Consider the following 13,891-nt stretch of genomic DNA (forward strand, 5'->3'; position numbering starts at 1 on the left):
CAAAAATATATATTTAAACATTTTTAAACAGCTACTTAGCCACGTTGGCTTTTATCAGTGTGACTGATTTCAGACCAGTTCATCTGAAACAAGCACAGATTTATCTTCCATGAAGATACCTCCCATGAAGATCTGGACACTGACACACAGCAATGCTATCCTTGGTTTATTCAAAGGAAATGAAATCAAGATCTCAAAGAGATACCTGCACTCCCATGTTCAGTGCAGCATTTTTCACAATAGCCGAGATATGGAAACAACCTAAATGTCCATTGACAGATGAATGGATAAAGAAAATGTGGTATACACATATGGTGGAATATTATGTAGCCTTAAAATCTTATCATTTGCGACAACATAGATGGAGGAGGACATTAAATGAAATTAGCAAGACACAGAATAAAGTTTTGCATGATCTCACTTATACGTGGACTTGAAAATACTCAAAGTCAGAGAAGCAGAGTAGAATGATGGTTCCCACTGGTTGAAGGAAGGGAGATGTTGAGAAGTAATGGCTGAAGGACACAAAGTTCTGGATAAATAAGTTCTGGATATCCACTATACAGCATAGTGCCTATAGCTAATACTCTATTGTATACTTGAAATTTTCTAAGAGGGTTGTAGAGCTTACATTGTGTTCTTAATAATAACAACAATAGAAAACGTGGGAGGAAAGTTTGGGAGGTGATAAATATGTTTATGGCCTTCAGGGTAATGATGGTTTCACAGATGCATACTTATCCCCAAAGTCATCGAACTGTATACATTAAACGTGTAAAGCTGTTATATGTCAATCATACCTCAATAAAGTGCTTTAAAAATTTTTTTAAAAATCTACGTATTAGGGTTATTAGGAGGATAAAAATGAGTCAGTACTTACAAAGCACATGGAACAGTTCTCATAATAAGTGCTTTATAAATGTTTACAAAGGCTTGTGAATAAAAGAATTTTTGAAAGGTTGAAGGAAAACGAGGCAAAATGGTGCTGTAGTTATCCTTCTGGGTTATAGAAAATAGATTATTACTACTTTTCCTCTTAGTACTTTCATAATTTTTTTTAATTTTAAATTACCACAGTGAAAAAAAATGAGGAAATACTGCAAACGCTTACTGAGTAACTGCTATGTTGAACAAAATATTGGGTGAGCCATAAGTGGGCAGAAACTGCCTGTGTTTTATATTCCACTGTATCACCAGCACCTAGCACAATTCCTGACATAAAGTAAACCTTCAAGAAGTATTTATTAATTAACTAAAATTGGAGTAATCAGACATTAATAGGCATAATTACTTATCTCAAGGAATATGCAGTCTAGTGGGATATAGCTTAAACTAATGACACGTTCTTTTTGAACTTCAATAAATAGTTCATATTTGGGGCAATATGATTTATTTGAGAATTGTTATTTAGCACAAAATTCCCAAATCTTTTTTTGCTAGTATCATGAAAAAGCAGGAGAGAGGCGGGTTAAAAGCATGGATGAAGTCAAGCAGGAGTGACATAACCCCATGAGAAGTTTCAAAAACTGATTCTATCACTTACTAGCTGTGTTACATTGGGCAATACACTTTCCCTCTCTGAGCTCAGACTCTTCATCTCTAAAGAAAAGAAGACCACCCACTGCACGAAAGTGATGCAATAATTAAATGAGATACTACATTTGCTTCATTTAGCTGAGTGCCTAGCACAGAGCAAGCACCCACTAAATTATTAATTTGTGGCTTTTGAAATTAACGTATAAGCAGGAAGACAAAGAGATTGAGATATTGCTTAGAATGGAAGTCCAAAGCATTAAAAGAGGACAGAAGACAGACCCAGTCCAAAGGTAAGTCATCAAGCAAAGTATCCTGGAAGAGGCAGAATTTAGGCCTTGCAGGTTAGGTATGGTAGATGAAGGAAAGTATAAGCAAAGGCGTGATAGTATAAATGGGTATGAGGGTGATGAGTCATAAAGAATGGGATGTTCTTGGCCGATGGTTGTACTGGGGAAAGGGAGAATTTGAGTCCTAACTTGGGAATCCTGCAGTACACTCAAAGTGAGATGCCCCAAATTACCAGGAACTTGAGATTCCATAAAGCATAAAATATATTCATCTGGTGGTTTTCCTGAGTGGAAAAGCAAAGGTCATACATCAGTATTTTACAAGTAGACCCGGGGACAGAAGACTAAAGAGTAAATTCTGGGATCTAAAGCCTCAACCTTACTAATTTTCATATTCTGAAGTTCTAAGAACATTGCCCAACCAGGGGCTTCTTCTAAGCCTGGGTGATGGGAAAGTGACGGTGACATCAGATGTTCACATCGTTTTAGTCCAAAGCTATGTGGACTCTGAAAAAATGTTCTCCGATCAACCCTATATGTTGTCTTTTGGTGTAAACAGTACAGTTCTAAGAGCAATGCTCAGGAAGTTTGGGAGAGCCAGTCACTGCATCTCTGAACACGTAAGTGTTCTTGTTGTCCTAAAGGAGTTGTGTCAAGAGAGAGAGAAAGCACTGACATCCCCAGGCTCTCTGGGGAAGAAACTCCAAAGCTTTAGTAATTGTTGGCTTGTTTTCTAATGTCTCCTCCATCTGAACTTCAGGGACTTCTTGACAGTCTCAAAGGATGCTCCCTTGAGGATGGAGTCTATGAATGACTAGAGTCCCCTCAGCATGTGGAGGGTCTAGGGGAGGCAGGAACGATACCCTTCAGATTCTTGAGGGTTGAAACCTTGTCTAAGATCAGGTGACTTCTCTGTGTTTTTCTAGGCAGCCTATAACTCAGACAGGAATATGGAAAGGAATTGCACCAACATGAACAAGCACAAACCACCATCAAAATTTTTAGATCCAGGGACTGGGCACCCAAGGATGGGATTGATATTATCATTAAAAAATGTTTTTACTATCTTCTTATCTCTGTCTGCTTATCTTTTATAGCTTCAGGCTTATCTTTTCACTCCAATAAGGTTTTACGAAAAGGTGAGGGGTATAGAATAACTGTTGGATGATCTCATATTTTGATGTCTCTTCAGATGATTTTCAGCCCCCAAAACAATTGATGCAGAGAGAAACATCTGAATGAAAGAAAATCATCATTCTGTCAGCTGGCAATTAAATGGGAGAGCCAACTACTGATCATCCTGCCATGAATTAACTACTGAAAATCCTCAAATAAAAATAATTTCTCCAAGATTCCCCTCCTCCCCTTCCTGGGAACTCTCTCCCACTCTCATTCTCTCTCCCTGTCTCTCTTCTTTTCTCTTTCCCATTTCTGTTTTCCCTGTATTACTTTTTCTTTACAGCAGAGAACTGAAAGGAGGTTAAAATATATATCGATTTCTGAATTCCTGACATTAATGGAAAGAAGCCACAATCCAGGTAATTGTGATATTTTCAGCTGTTCTAATTGCTGATAGGAAGAATAAATGGAAAAATTCTTGGATAGAATATTTCATGTGTTGGAAGAATCTGTTATAATGATAGCTTATCTTTAGGTGAACCCAAGATGATGGAAAGAAAGAACCTAACAAGACCCTCTGAATTCATCCTCCTGGGACTCTCCTCTCGCCCTGAAGACCAGAAGCCACTCTTTGCTGTGTTTCTCCCCATCTACCTTATCACAGTGATAGGAAATCTGCTCATCATCCTGGCCATCCACTCAGACACTCGCCTTCAGACACCCATGTACTTTCTCCTGAGTATCCTGTCCTTTGTTGACATTTGCTATGTGACAGTCATCATCCCCAAGATGCTAGTGAACTTCTTATCAGAGACAAAGACTATCTCTTACGGTGAGTGTCTGACACAGATGTATTTCTTCATTGCCTTTGGAAACACAGACAGTTACCTCCTAGCAGCCATGGCCATTGACCGCTACGTGGCCATCTGTAATCCCTTCCACTACATGACCATCATGAATCTCAAACGCTGTGTCCTGCTTCTGGTCCTCTCCTTCTGCATTCCACACCTCCACTCCCTCCTGCACATTCTCCTGATCAATCAACTCACATTCTGTGCCTCCAATGTTATTCACCATTTCTTCTGTGACGACCAGCCAGTGCTAAAATTGTCCTGTTCCTCCCATTTTGTCAAAGAAATCACAGTCATGACAGAAGGGCTGGCGATCATCATGACCCCCTTTTTTTGCATCATCTTCTCTTATTTGAGAATCCTTGTCACTGCTCTGAAGATCCCTTCAGCTACTGGGAAGCAGCAAAGCCTTTTCCACCTGTGGATCTCATCTCACGGTGGTGACCCTGTTTTATGGAAGCATTAGCTATGTCTATTTCCAGCCCCTGTCCAACTACACTGTCAAGGATAGAATAGCAACAGTTGTCTACACCATATTGACACCAATGTTAAACCCATTTATCTACAGTCTCAGGAACAAAGACATGACGCAGGGCTTGACGAAGCTCAGGCACAGGGTGAAATGCCAGTAAGAGGAGCTGAGGTCTAGGACAATCCTACAAATCTCTTGCCCCTGACTGCAGGCTTTTCATACATCTGTGGCTAGATTCTGAAGGATGGCATTTTCAATGATATTTCATCCCTAATGGAAGAAAGTTTATTGCATGGGTTGAAGCTAACATGCTAAAGCTGCTCCTGAATATGATGCCTACATCCCGGTGGTCTCTGATATTATCTGGCTGGGACAACATGTACCTGAATCATGTTCTCTGTGCCTCGATCTAAACCTCAGTCAAACTTCTATTCTCCTTTCCAGGGAATCACATCCCTTGCCCAGAACCCTAACCCTGCTGAAAGCCCCCCTGTCCTTGAATTTCATCACTATAAACTCCTGAGAATCCTTATTCATTAGGCTGAATTTGCTGATGTAGTCATTCAAAGCTGTTTGAGAGTGTGTGTGTGTGTGTGTGTGTGTGTGTGTGTGTGTGTGTGTGTGTGTGTGTGACTTCAGCACACTAGCCCAAGGGCTTCTCAAGCAAGATCTGTCTCCCATTATAAAGGCCAGAACAATGACCTGTGCATTAGAAGGAGGGGTAGGGGAAGAGTCTATGACAAGAGGGGGAAGGCTGCTATTGCAATAGGGAAAATACCCACCATGAGGTCTGCAAAGGTCTTAAAGTGTGGGCATAAAATGGCTTTTTTTAAAAGGGAGAAGGAAATGAGGCTAGAAAGAACCATATGTGGAGACATGGCATGAGCTGGTGACAGTTGTGAGACTGGATAGCTGATGAGGGAAAATTTTTTCCCCAAGGTCAGTCGATGCTACAGAGGGACCCTTATGGAGAGGCTGTATCCTGACTGTGGCTGAGGGTGGGCCAAAGATCAGCCATTTTCCATAATACAAAAGGATGGAGGAATTTCTTCCAAGTGTCACTGTTTTCTGGGAGCACGGGGCTCAAGTAAAATTCAACATTGTCACAGGTATTTATTGTAAGCATTCACAAGGTAAAAAAAGGGAGACATAAATCTTAGCTGTACAAACAGATCTCCCAGAAGCATAAGAACCAAAGCATGATCATGCCCTACTGAGAAGAAACACTGGATGGTTACTCGGGGGGAAACGCAGGACTCATAAATATGTCATTTTGCTGCCCTTCCACGGTCCGTTCACAGAAGGAAGTGGTGGTCATGAGAAGCACACATAAGATAAGAGGCTTTCCTCCATTGCTCTCACATGAAGACGTGCAGGAGACAGGGGTCAACCAGCTGGGGTGAATTGGAGACTATGGAGAGGGTAAGCAGAAATTAACATTTCTGAAATGAAAATTTCCCTGCACTAGGATTGTCAGAGGGTGTTTATCACACATTTATGAAGGACCAGTTAGAACCATTCCCTCTATGAAAATATTGACTCCCCCCAAAACATGCACACACGCACACTCCAAACATCTCCAGTAATCCCTGCTCCACACAGAACTACCTTGTATGAGTATCTGGGAAAGGGCTTAGAGCACATCTGGGTCAATGCAGAGAGTGACAGAAGCAAGAACTTAACAAACAGAGGTCACAATATGATTACAAGCCACTCGGACTTGCAGAAATCTTGGCAAGGGTTTAAACTTCCATTGACTGTGGACTGAGGGATTCCATCTGACCCTACCTGAATCTTCAGCAGAGACACCCCTGATGTTTAGACTTCATAATAACATCCATCAAATATAGAGCACCTAACTGTCAAAAAGACCACGCTAGGCACTTTACATACATTATTAACTCTCTATTAACTCTGATAGAATCGCAAATTCATTATTTCCGTATTTCAGATGTGATACATGATGATTAGAAAATGTAGATTACTTGTTGAAGATCAAACCACTCTTAACGTCAGATCTGGGGACCGAAATCCGTTCTGTCTGCCAATTATGGTTTCTGCTCTTAACCCCTATCCTGCCTTCTTAAGGGTGCATATGTGGCTACAAAGTCAAATTTCTCCAAATTGTTAATCCTGCCTTCCACAATTTCTGGGGGGAAAAATCAATTTTAGGTCAATTTTAGGTGGAGCCCCTATTTGGCATTCTTGAAAACAGGACTCAGTGGCAGAGATGACTACAGCTTTTAGAAATATGCAGAAGTCTCCATGGTACTTTAAACTTCTGCAGGTTGTGAAATGGGGCCACTGAGCCACATTAACTTAGACCTCAAGAGGAAGGGGATCTCTGAGTGGCTGCTGTATAATTAGAGCTACAACCTGATGAGTGCTTTTTATGTCTTTGGCTCTACAACCTGATGAGTGCTTTTTATATCCTAATTCCAAGAATGATATGATGCTATATAATATTATCACACTACAGTCATTTGCACTTTACAGGTAGGTGACCAAGGTTCACAAGAGTTAAAGAACTTGCCAAGATTTGGTACTAAAGCTAGCACACAAACTCTCATCTACCCAACACCAAGATCCACGACCTTAACCTCAACCATATCATGCTATTCTAAGGGTCCAATATAACTGAGGACAGCTTTCTCAAATATACTAATCCTGCCTGAGGCAATTTCTGAAAAGGATTTATACTGTCTAAAAAGAGAAGGTTTGTATAGATTACAGTCAGTAGTTAAGAGAGGTCGTGCTTCAGAGCACTGCTGAGGATTAAACAAAAGGAACTGATTGCAATGATGGCTTCACAGGTGTAAACATATGTCAAAACTCACCAAATTGTACACATTGAATATCTGCAGTTTTTGTATATCAATTATACCTCAATAAAGCTATTTTTTAAGGAGAGGAAATCTTCTCTTTTTTTAATTAAAGTTTAGTTGATTTACAATGTTGTGTTAGTTTCTGGGGAATAGCATAGTGATTCAGTTATAATACTTTTTTTCATATTATTTTTTATTGTATCCTATTATAAGATATTGAATGTAGTTCCCTATACTGTACATTACTACTTTGTTGTTTATCTATTTTATGTATAGTAGTTTGTATCTGCTAATCCCAAACTCCCAATTTATCCCAACTCCCCCTTTCCTCTTTGGTCATCATAAGTTTGTTTTCTATGTCTGTGAATCTCCTGTTTTGTAAATAACTTCATTTGTATCATTTTTTTAAGATTCCACATATAAGTGATATCATGTGATATTTATCTTTCTCTTTCCAACTTACTCCACTTAGAATGACGATCTCTAGGTCCATCCATGTTGCTGCAAATGGCATTATTTTATTCTTTTTATGGCTGAGTACTATTCCACTATATATATACACCACAACTTCTTTATCTAATCATCCGTCGATGGACATTTAGGTTGCTTAGAAGAGGAAGCTTTCAATATTTGAATGCATAATCAACACCAAGAACTATTCTAGGCACTTCATGTAAGTCAATTCTTTTGGGGAAGAAAAAGCTATGAGGAAGATCTTACTGTCTATTAGATATGGAAGAGGAAATGGGATTCCAGAGAGGCGAAGTGACGTGCCAAAGTCACTATTCCAAGTCTGGTCCAACTCAAAAGCCACACTCTCTCAATTAAACCAGGCTGTCCAACCCTGTCCCCAGTACACCTCCACTGCTCTCTGGGCAAAGTGCAAGCCTGATGCTCTGTTGATTGAGTCATTCTCAGAAAAAAAAGTGACAGTTAATCTGAGAGATGAATGAGGAGACAGATCCAGTCACAGAAAACTTGCAGGGAAGGAATGTCCTGAGAATTCAAAAAAAAAAAAAAAAACTTGAAATGTTCAAGGAACTGAAAACAGCCAGTATGACTGGATTACATCAAACAATGGTTAGAATGGAAGAATGGAATCACCTTAAAATTTTCTGATAAGGAATTTAGATTTTATCCAAAGTATGATGAAAGTCATTTGTTGCGGTGACAACATGATCTAAATTCCATGGGGGTGAGAATAGTAGAGTTTCTTTTCATAGAATTGTTGCAAACAGTCTGTTTTATACTTTGTTGCTATCATTTTTTCCTTCTTTTGGTACATAGATCAGCTGTTGTTAAGGTTTTGCTTTTTATTTTCTTATACCTTCCTCACTTGGAGAGTGTATATCCAAAATTTGGGTTTATTAATTGTTATTTTTAAATTTTAAAAGAAATATATTGTTACACTTGAACAGACCAGATAATACAGAAGTGTTCTATAAATACAAGGCCGCAGAGTACAAGCATCGACCTGACATTTGCAGCAACAGTTTAGAATGGTCCTCTCTTACCATCATGGAGTCAGGGAGGCTGAATCAGCCTCAGAGGAGTTGTGAACCCCCAGATGTTAGACGGATCAGAAAACTTTCAGTGCTCTACTCTTGGAAATAGATGCTTCTGTGCAGCCCAGGCCCCCCAACACTCTGGAGAGACTATGATTGCAGACTTTCTGATTCCCTCCTTCAAGAATTAATTAGCCCCTTGACGTAGTGCCTTGAATCCCCATGACATGAATTCCATGAGCAAATATGTGTCTCCCCCTAAAAGAACATTGAATGGACCTGTGCCCAAATGCCTCCAGCACCAACCCCTTCAAAGCCTCAACCATTATGGTAGCCAACACACAGCCCTCGGTGCTGGGCAGAGCCCCTCCTCCCCAGCACACCCACCCCACCGTCCAGAGACCAACATAAAGCCATTTTTAAAACCCATGTATAAGAAACCCATTGAGAGACAAGCAAGGATTTAAGTTTAAAAATAAACCAAATCCACTCTTAAGCAAGGGGAATATAACTTCCCACTCCTTGGTGTGGACTGTGTATAGTGACTTCCCCCAAAGAGGACGGTGTGAAGTAGGGGAATAGCTTCACCATGGAGAAGCCTCGCAGACACTTCTCCATTCAGGTGACCAAGGCCAACCTCAACAATCATAACTCATGTTGCTAGTATCACAAGGGTATCACCAGGCTGAAGTCAAGGTGCAGACTGGGTTGAGTTCCTGTTTGGAGGCTCTGAAGAAAACTATGCTTCCAGATTCCACATATCAGTGATATCACATGATATTTGTTTCTCTCTGTCTGTCTTACTTCAGTTAGTATGATAATCTCTAGGTCCATCCATGTTTCTGTTAATCTCTAGGTCCATCCATGTTGCTGTTTTATTCCTTTTTACAGCTGAATAGTATTCCATCGTGTGTATGTGTGTGTGTTTATACCACATTTTCTTTATCCAGTCATCTGTTGAGCACCCTCTGTGGTAAAGGGTGGCTGCTGGGTACTATGGGACCCTAGTCTGAAACATCCAAGGGGAAATTATGTCTCTTCTCCCCAGTGCTCTGGCTCACCAGTGAATAACGGAGTATGTATCTCATGGTAAACGTATAACAAATATTTATGGGCTGATTGGTGCAAACATAGATGAACTGAACATTAGTCTTGACTTCCTGAACTCCAAATTAATAAATTTAATTGAATCTAAAATGCCACCAATTGTAAAATGCATTATTTTAATGTACTATTGAGAAAAATGCTCCTAATTATTCGTGACTTGCCATAGACTTAAATGCATCCCAATAGGAGATGTTAGAATGTGAAAAAATATAAGTTTCTGAATCAATAAAATACGGTATTACTGATAAAACAGCTGGATGATGAACAATATAGCACATAGAGTATGAAACAAGGCCTGGAGTTGAATCAGGGTTCCAAAGAACTCTCGAGTTTAATCCGGCAAAGAAAAAAAATAAGGCAACATTTTGGCTCCATTAATCATTTGAAAGCTGTTTCTTAACATAAAAATTTTAGTTTTGTCAAGGCAAAACAGAGAGGCCTTTTAGTTCAGGAATTCAACAACATGGTTTGGCTTCAAGTAGTCCTTGGTTCAAGCTATATTTTGCCAGTCACCTTATTTTTTTAAGTCACTTTTAAACGGAGACAATTAGCACACATGGTATGAGGCTGTTAATAGTGTAAATACACTATTAACAACTACCCAGTGTAAGTACTGGAGGGAAAGATGCACGTCCTAGATGACGTAGGAACCATCAGTTGACACCGTTGCTTATCTGCAGGTGCATACAAGTCCCTGGGAATGTCCAACCTGACAAGACTCTCTGAATTCATCCTCTTGGGACTCTCCTCTCGCCCCGAGGAGGAGAGTTTGTGTGAGAAAGGTTTATAAATTACTGACTACAGAAATGCTAGTTGCCTTCCTTTAAGGGAAAGATTGTGTAACAATGAACATGATTGGTGCTTAATGGAAGATAATGTACTAAGGCAGTAGAGAAGACAGATACTTCAATCCAGTCAGGTCATCAAGGAGTACTGCCTGTAGGAGGCTGGCTACATTTGAGCCTGGATACCCAGGTAAAGGGAGAAATATAAGAAAGTGAGGTGGTTGGATTATAAGATGTGATCAGAAATCAATAAATTACAGAAAATGAGCAATATGTATTTGGCAGGGCACGTTGATTTGTGGTTGCTGTGCGCTTTCATGAATTCAGAAGAGTAAAAGATCTGAAGTTGGTGGCTTTCCCTGTTGGTAGTAGCAAGGAATGGTAATCAGATATCTGACCAGCAGACTTGGAGACTGGCTAACAAGGGAAGGGTGATCTTCTCCAGGAGCATCCATGTTGCTGCAAATGGCATTATGTTGTCAGTTTTTATCAAAATTGTAGAATAGATAAACAAGATTACACTGTATAGCACAGGGAAATATACACAAAATGTTATGATAACTCACAGAGAAAAAAGTGTGACAATGAGTGTGTATATGTCCATGAATGACTGAAAAATTGTGCTGAACACTGGAATTTGACACAACATTGTAAAATGATTATAAATCAATAAAAAATGTTAAAAAAAAAAAAAGGGAAGGGTGATCTAAGGAAAGGTTCACAGGTTATGATCCTCCTTTTTGTTAGATACAACTAACCACTAAACTAGTAGCTGTATCTAAACTTGGGAGGGGTGGTACCCAGATGGGGTGCTGTGAGGTCATTGTCCTTTGGATGGAGAAAGGGAGGCCAAATGGAAGCTTAACAGGTTCAATGGGGAAACTGGATCCAGATGTCACTGCCTGGTACTCCATCCTTAGTGCTACATGGGGCATCTCCCAGGTAAGCCCTCAGAGAGGTTGGAAGAAAACTGTTGTCCCCGTTGGACAACTACATCAGGCTAAACACACATTGCACTATGCCCAGAGGTTCGAGGAAAGGGATGTGGGGTCACCTGGGAAGGAGAACACTTGTAATTCCTCTGGATCCACGGAGACGGTTCTGCACAAAGCTAATGGATGTTTGTTTCCTTACCCTCTCCTCCGCCAGACACCAGGGACTTAGTGCACAGTATTAGAGGATACTCCCAGGAGGGAAGCAGGGGCTGTGAGCATCTATAGCCTGTGAAGGGAGGTAAGAATCCCGGGAAGGAAGCATCAGGACCAAGAATGATGGGGAGGTTTTCTACCATCAATCAGGTACCTTTTCTGTCTGCTGTCTCTTGTCACAGTTTTGTCTTCTTTTCAACTAGAATGATTGACTACTCATTCCATGGAACATTGTGACGGAAGAGTGGAATAAACACACAAGGCAAGACTTCCATGTTCTTTCCAGGTAAGAAATGAACCTGGATTTACACTGCTGAGATGGTGTAAATCTCTGATCTCAGAGAGATAATTAGCCATCACCGGACACAAAGGAAGAGAGCTAACTTACGTTCATGCTAGATGTTGAGTTTTATATCTATGTTCCAAAGGTGAATCCTCCTTTACGCATCTGCTTGTGAGTCACAGTCCCCTGACCTCAGATATGAATTATCGACTGATGGACAGGGAGGATTGGGAGAGAATTTTCTCACACAAGTTCACTCCCTCTTTCTCACTTTCCCTTCCTCCGTCTTTCTTTTCCCTAAAACTTGTGTACATTCAGTTTAATATCCTTTAACTGACTTTCCTGCTTCCATTACAAATGATGTGGCAAGAAGCACTTCGAGTTAAAAGGATGGTTATCCATCAACTGCAAGCTAGGCAAGATAACTGCCTTATGATTATCTAGATGTGGGTTAGTCATTGATAATACTTAATCAGAAGCCAGACATGAAACTAACTCACAGACTGCATCTGTGGTTCCTGTGATTATCAGCCACGGAGCAGGGAGAAGGAAAAAGAAATTCATTCTCTCTCTCTCTCTCTATCTCAATCTCTCAATCTCTTTCTCCCTCTCACCAATGTTGCCCCATTTCTGTTTTCTATAGATCCCTATCTCAAAGATTTTACAAAAAAAATGATTTTTCCATATTCAGGAAGAAAAAATATAGCAGTAAATACACTATTAACAACTACCCAGTGTAAGTACAGGAGGGAAAGATGCACGTCCTAGATGACGTAGGAACCATCAGTTGACACCGTTGCTTATCTGCAGGTGCATACAAGTCCCTGGGAATGTCCAACCTGACAAGACTCTCTGAATTCATCCTCTTGGGACTCTCCTCTCGCCCCGAGGATCAGAAGCCACTCTTTGCTCTCTTTCTTGTCATATATCTGGTCACCTTGATGGGAAATCTGCTCATCATCTTGGCTATCTGCTCTGACCCTCAACTCCAAAACCCCATGTATTTCTTCCTGAGCATCTTGTCCTTTGCCGATATTTGCTACACAACTGTTATCATCCCCAGGATGTTGGTGAACTTCTTATCAGAGACAAAGACCATTTCCTATGCTGAATGTCTGGCACAGATAGATTTCTTCCTAGTCTTTGGAAACATGGACGGTTATCTCCTAGCAGCTATGGCCATTGACCGCTACATGGCCATTTGTAACCCTTTCCACTATGTCACTGTTATGACCCACAGATGTTGTGTGTTGCTGCTGACCTTCTTCATAGCTTTCTGTTACCTTCACTCCCTCTTACATGTCCTCCTGGTGAATCAGCTCACCTTTTGTGCATCAAATGTTATCCATCACTTTTTTTGCGATATCTACCCTGTTCTGAAGCTGGCCTGCTCTTCTACCGCTGTCAATGAAGTTGTCGCCATGACAGAAGGGCTGGCCTCGGTGATGGCCCCCTTTGTCTGCATCGTCATCTCTTACCTGAGAATCCTCATTGCTGTCCTCAATACTCCCTCAGCTGCTGGAAAACGCAAAGCCTTCTCCACCTGCAGCTCCCATCTCACTGTGGTGACGCTGTTTTATGGGAGCATTAGCTATGTCTACTTCCAGCCACTGTCCAGCTACACTTTCAAGAACCGGATAGCAACCATCATTTACACTGTATTGACACCCATGTTGAACCCGTTTATCTACAGTTTAAGAAACAAAGACATGAAACGGGGCTTAGAGAAATTGCTAAGCAGGAATAAGTCTCAAATGGATAGGCTTTCTACTGCAAAAGCCAACAGAACCCTTGGACCCTGATTGCTGGGCATGGATGTGTATACACAGATGCACACTCATGCACACACACATCAGCATCTGAGGCAAGTCTTTTGTGGAGAAATACTGTTTCATCAGTTGGAGCTGCACCTCGTAGTTGTAGGTCTCTGTCATGCTGTGGTCTCTGCCATGCCGTGGTTGGTCAGTTCTACC

The 13,891-nt window shown here is 40.8% G+C and overlaps 2 protein-coding genes across 2 annotated transcripts; both read left to right on the forward strand.

The window, feature by feature from the left end:
• The first annotated feature begins 3,433 nt into the window (after positions 1 to 3,433).
• On the forward strand, positions 3,434 to 4,425 carry LOC102517565 (olfactory receptor 1L1). The gene is given in 2 exon segments (XM_014555660.2): positions 3,434 to 4,196; positions 4,198 to 4,425. Coding segments are annotated over 2 exon segments (936 nt in total). The 5' UTR covers positions 3,434 to 3,488.
• A 6,935-nt stretch (positions 4,426 to 11,360) lies between these two features.
• On the forward strand, positions 11,361 to 13,720 carry LOC102517314 (olfactory receptor 1L3). Its single transcript, XM_006173216.2, has 2 exons — positions 11,361 to 11,607; positions 12,729 to 13,720. Exons 1-2 carry the CDS (start codon positions 11,361 to 11,363, stop codon positions 13,718 to 13,720), a joined length of 1,239 nt encoding a protein of 412 aa, XP_006173278.2.
• The last annotated feature ends 171 nt before the right edge of the window (positions 13,721 to 13,891 follow it).

The sequence above is a fragment of the Camelus ferus genome, chromosome 4 (assembly GCF_009834535.1).
Source record: "Camelus ferus isolate YT-003-E chromosome 4, BCGSAC_Cfer_1.0, whole genome shotgun sequence".
Classification (NCBI taxonomy): Eukaryota; Metazoa; Chordata; class Mammalia; order Artiodactyla; family Camelidae; genus Camelus; species Camelus ferus.